Below are 4172 nucleotides of genomic sequence, written 5' to 3'. Positions count from 1 at the left end.
GCAAAAGCAGAAGGTCATTATGAAGGAGACATGCCCTTTTCTGAACGTGACGCCTATGATACCGTGTCTCGTGCTGCACATCATCCCAGTCCTGCTGCGTTTGTACAATTTGCAACGACGGTGATGCCGCAGGTGGGGGGAACTCTTTGGCCAACAGCTGAGGTTAAGCGGGTGCTCTTTTCAGGTGATGTTCTTGCCATATCTGAAACTTTTTCACAAAAATTGCCGCCTAGCAAATCTTTGAAGAAGGCCCGGAAATTGAGCAACCGCGCCGCCAAGATTATCTCAGCGAACCGTGACAAATTTGAGGCATGTCAGGGTACAATTGTCAAAATGGCTGAAACTGCATTACTTATATATGCAAAACAAATGGCAAGTTCGATTTGTATCATGTAACTTACTGTAACATAGTACTAGCATTCGCTCTGTTTGACACATTTGCTGATCTTATCTCTATCTGATTATTACAGGGACAGGAATATGAGCTTCATTTCATCTGTGATGTGAATTCTACAATACCTGAGGATGGTGTATGCTGCTGCGCACACAGCTGCAGTTACCCATTTTCTCACATGAACATCTTGGCGAGGCGAAAAGGTTCCCAGAACGATCAAGTTCCCACACTCTTCTTCATCCAGTATAGCAATAGTGACGAACACATGCAAGACAAGGCATTTTTGTGCTGTCCTATATCTGATCCATCAAAAGATGCTGGTATGCTCTGTCACAAAGTCATATATGGATATATCAGTTTTCATCGCATAGCTAAGTAGTAGGGGTATCAACTTTCCATAATACTTAATTATCATAATCTTTTGAATGATGTTTACAACATCCACCCAACTTCCACAGTATATGAACCGAGCTTTGTAGGGGTTTATCTTAAAGCACATAATCCAGATATGTACTCTAGTGCCATCATACTTTCAAGTTGCGTTCAGTTTGGGACATTTAGCTAGCATGAAATATCCTATATGTAGAATAATGTTTAACATGGTGTTTTTTTGCGGAGTTCAAATCTTAAGTTTTACTTCCTCAGATATATTCATAAAAGAAGACCGCATTTTCTTAGTTCCTCTGTTTAAAAGATCGTCCGATTCAACGATTAATCGGCCGATTAATCGCTACTCGGTGGTCACGATTAGCCGATAAACTCATTTATCGCATGATTAATCGGCCGATTTACCCATTAATGGCTAATCGCCAGTCGACCGAGTTGACACCGATTAATCGGCCGATTTCCTCAACATTGACCATGAGTATGCATTTTTCTTTTTATGCAAATACTTCACTGTACTCTTGTTGTTGTTACAGGATCATACACTATCCTGTGATTACTTTGGCTATCTACATAGCTTGTTTTCTGGAAAATCATCAACACTGATCATCCCCTGGCCCATTTGATGTTCTCCATTTCCTCTTTGGCTCTTTCATCTCTTCTTCCACTTCTACATTATTGATAAATTACCGCCATAAACTTGCGCAGATTAAAAATAAATAATGGAAACAGGACCTTTTCTGAATTTTTCTGAACTGCTCTGCTTAGTTTTTGGTATCCTTCGGGTTTATTTGTTAAAGGATTGTAAGGAATGTCTGGCCCATGTTGCACTAGCATCTGACATGTGTGAAGGATGCACAATTGAGACGTGCATCACGTATCAGTAGTTGATGTTCCTGTAATCACTATTTGTATTTGCGTTAGGTGTCTTCATATTAAAAGCCCAACAATGCTCCTACCTGGAAATTAATCCCCAAGGGAGTATTAAGACATAGTTCCATTTGTCAACCTCGTTTGTCTTACTTCATTAGTATGCCAACTCAAGATGCTAGTTATTGTGCATGCATGGCTCCGTTCTTACATACTGGCATATTCTGATACAGAGTTTTATTCAGCTGTTGTTTCTTGTTGTTATTGTTACTTAGCTTTGATGCTGATGTCTATGTCAAGCTGATGATCATTTCTTTTCCTTTTTTCTGTTGACAGGTCGCTGCTATCATTGTGAGTATGATGGGATCAAGATTATCCATCCATCATCAAAATCTTACCTTGGGCGTTGCACGGATTTTGAAGAAATGGCTCGTGGAGAAAGTGCAGTGGACGCCCAAGGACTTGCTAAAAAGGGGCAGATGAATACTCTGTTTGATGATACATTGGAATATGAAGACTCTATCTATTTTGATCCTGCCTGGGACGTTGATTTTAGAATTTTCATCGATCGGACTGCTAGGGATCAAGCGAGGCAGGAAAAATTGAAGAAGGAACAACAGCCAGGGAGGAGCGTAGACTATTCTTGGATAGACAAATTGGTGTACGAGGATTACTTGACTCGGAGCCCATATCTGATGTACTAGTTTTTTTACTTTTAACTTGGGTTGCCATTTGTGCCTTTTATTATGTATATGCTAGAGATGCTCTTACATGCTGAGTGGTTTCCGCATATGTGTGCACTTGTACAACGACACAAAGGACTTGGTTTAAACGTATCCATTGAATGATAGCAAACCAATATGCTAAAACTAACAAAGCTAGAGATAAATTACTCAAACGAATTAACTAATACAAAGGGAGATACACCTGACAAAATTACTAAAAACTACTCCCTCCGTTTAAAAATGTCACATGTTTTAGGTGCTTATAAAGTAGACTAGATACAGCCTAAAGTGAGTGAACCTACATAATAAAAATAGACTACATACAAACTAAAGTGGGTGAATCAACGAAAAATGCTTCAACATTTTAGATTTCTAAACGGAGGGAGTAGAGATTAAGGACTTGGTTTAAACGTATCTCTCTCTCATGGCTTCAATAGAAAATGGTTTGTGCAATATACAGAGCTCAAATGAGGAAGGTCGGGTGAATCTGTTAACTATTATTCTAGTCTGGTAGCGACGGTACAAGCATGGCTTGTGCCTGTTAGAATACTTATATATCTAGACTAGAGATAGAACAAGATTCTAGAGATCATCTTGAACTCCAAGTTCATCTCCTCGATGTATTCCTATATAGGTAGCGAATCATAAAAGAAAACCTGCACAACAAACTGGAAAGTGAGGATACTCGCAAAAAAAAAAATCTGGAAAGTGAGGAAACATAACTCGTTTCGGGCGACAGCGGGCGGGGGAGTGAGTGGATGTACGTACAAAAGAGCTCTGGCGACTTCACATGCGATTCAAATTTGAATTCGGTGACCTCACCGCCGGCGGTGGGGAACCACGGTGGCCGAGGCATGGGGATGCCGACCACTACGGCGGGAGGCTGCAGTGGGAGATTCTGGGTGCTGACGGACGAGGACGGGGAGTTCTCGCTGGCGTTAGATCTGGAGCCAGAAACAAGAGATTTGCTATCCGCGGATGAGGAATCGGGATCCCCGCGGCGGCCGTCTCCTGTGGCGCGGTTGGATAGCTTCATACGGCAGCGGAGGAGCTGGGTGGCTCACTTCGTCTCGGCAAGAGGACGGCGTTTGCCCCCGGCGGGAGGGGTCAAGATTCCAGCCACGTTCGTTGCCTCGGTTTTGCCGGCTGGGGCATCCGATGGAGCGGAGGTTGCGCGGTGGCAGGGCAGCGCGGAGGGAGGAAAGGGGATCTCCTCAGCTCCATAGTCTGATGTCTGCGCCAGTGGCCAGAAGCTCGGCTGCCGAGCTGAGACCGGAACCACCTACATCTCCTGCATCGGCGCCACCGCGGGGAGAGGATGAGGAATATGCGCTGGTTACGAGAGGTTCTAAATGGGCTGAGGGAGGCCTAGTGGACGACCCTGCGTGTGGGCATGTGGGCCCATAGAATCTGGAACTCTGCAACGTCCCAGTGGGGCTCGGAGGAGGTATCGAGGGAGGCTCCTGGGAGCCAACTCAACATGCCAGCGTGGGCTCTGCGGGCCTAAGTGGGGATGGGGAGGACCCAGCTAGCCGGGTTCGGCCCAGGGAATCGTCCAAACAGGCTTTTAGATGGTTGTGGCTACCAAGGGGTTGTACGCAACTAGAACTAGGGTTCCCAGCTCATGCCAGTGAAGTGAGGAAGCGGCTCAACGACCCGGCGGTGCCTCCACACCGGCTGCTGCGCAAGATCCCGCCGCTCTCCCGTTCCTTCGCCGCAACGGTGATGGAGACCGATCGATGTGGATGAGCTATCGCTGATGAAGCGGACAAGGAGCCGGTGAGGATGAGGTTCCGATG

At 45.2% G+C, this 4172-nt stretch overlaps 1 protein-coding gene across 1 annotated transcript; it reads left to right on the top strand.

The window, feature by feature from the left end:
- The first annotated feature begins 258 nt into the window (after window positions 1-258).
- On the top strand, window positions 259-2462 carry LOC124684073. The gene is made up of 3 exons (XM_047218476.1): window positions 259-372; window positions 471-714; window positions 1985-2462. The coding sequence occupies exons 1-3, from the start codon at window positions 334-336 to the stop codon at window positions 2350-2352; spliced, it is 651 nt and encodes a 216-aa protein (XP_047074432.1). The 5' UTR covers window positions 259-333; the 3' UTR covers window positions 2353-2462.
- The last annotated feature ends 1710 nt before the right edge of the window (window positions 2463-4172 follow it).

Source organism: Lolium rigidum, chromosome 1, assembly GCF_022539505.1.
Source record: "Lolium rigidum isolate FL_2022 chromosome 1, APGP_CSIRO_Lrig_0.1, whole genome shotgun sequence".
Classification (NCBI taxonomy): Eukaryota; Viridiplantae; Streptophyta; class Magnoliopsida; order Poales; family Poaceae; genus Lolium; species Lolium rigidum.
This window is presented reverse-complemented; position numbering and strand designations above follow the sequence as displayed.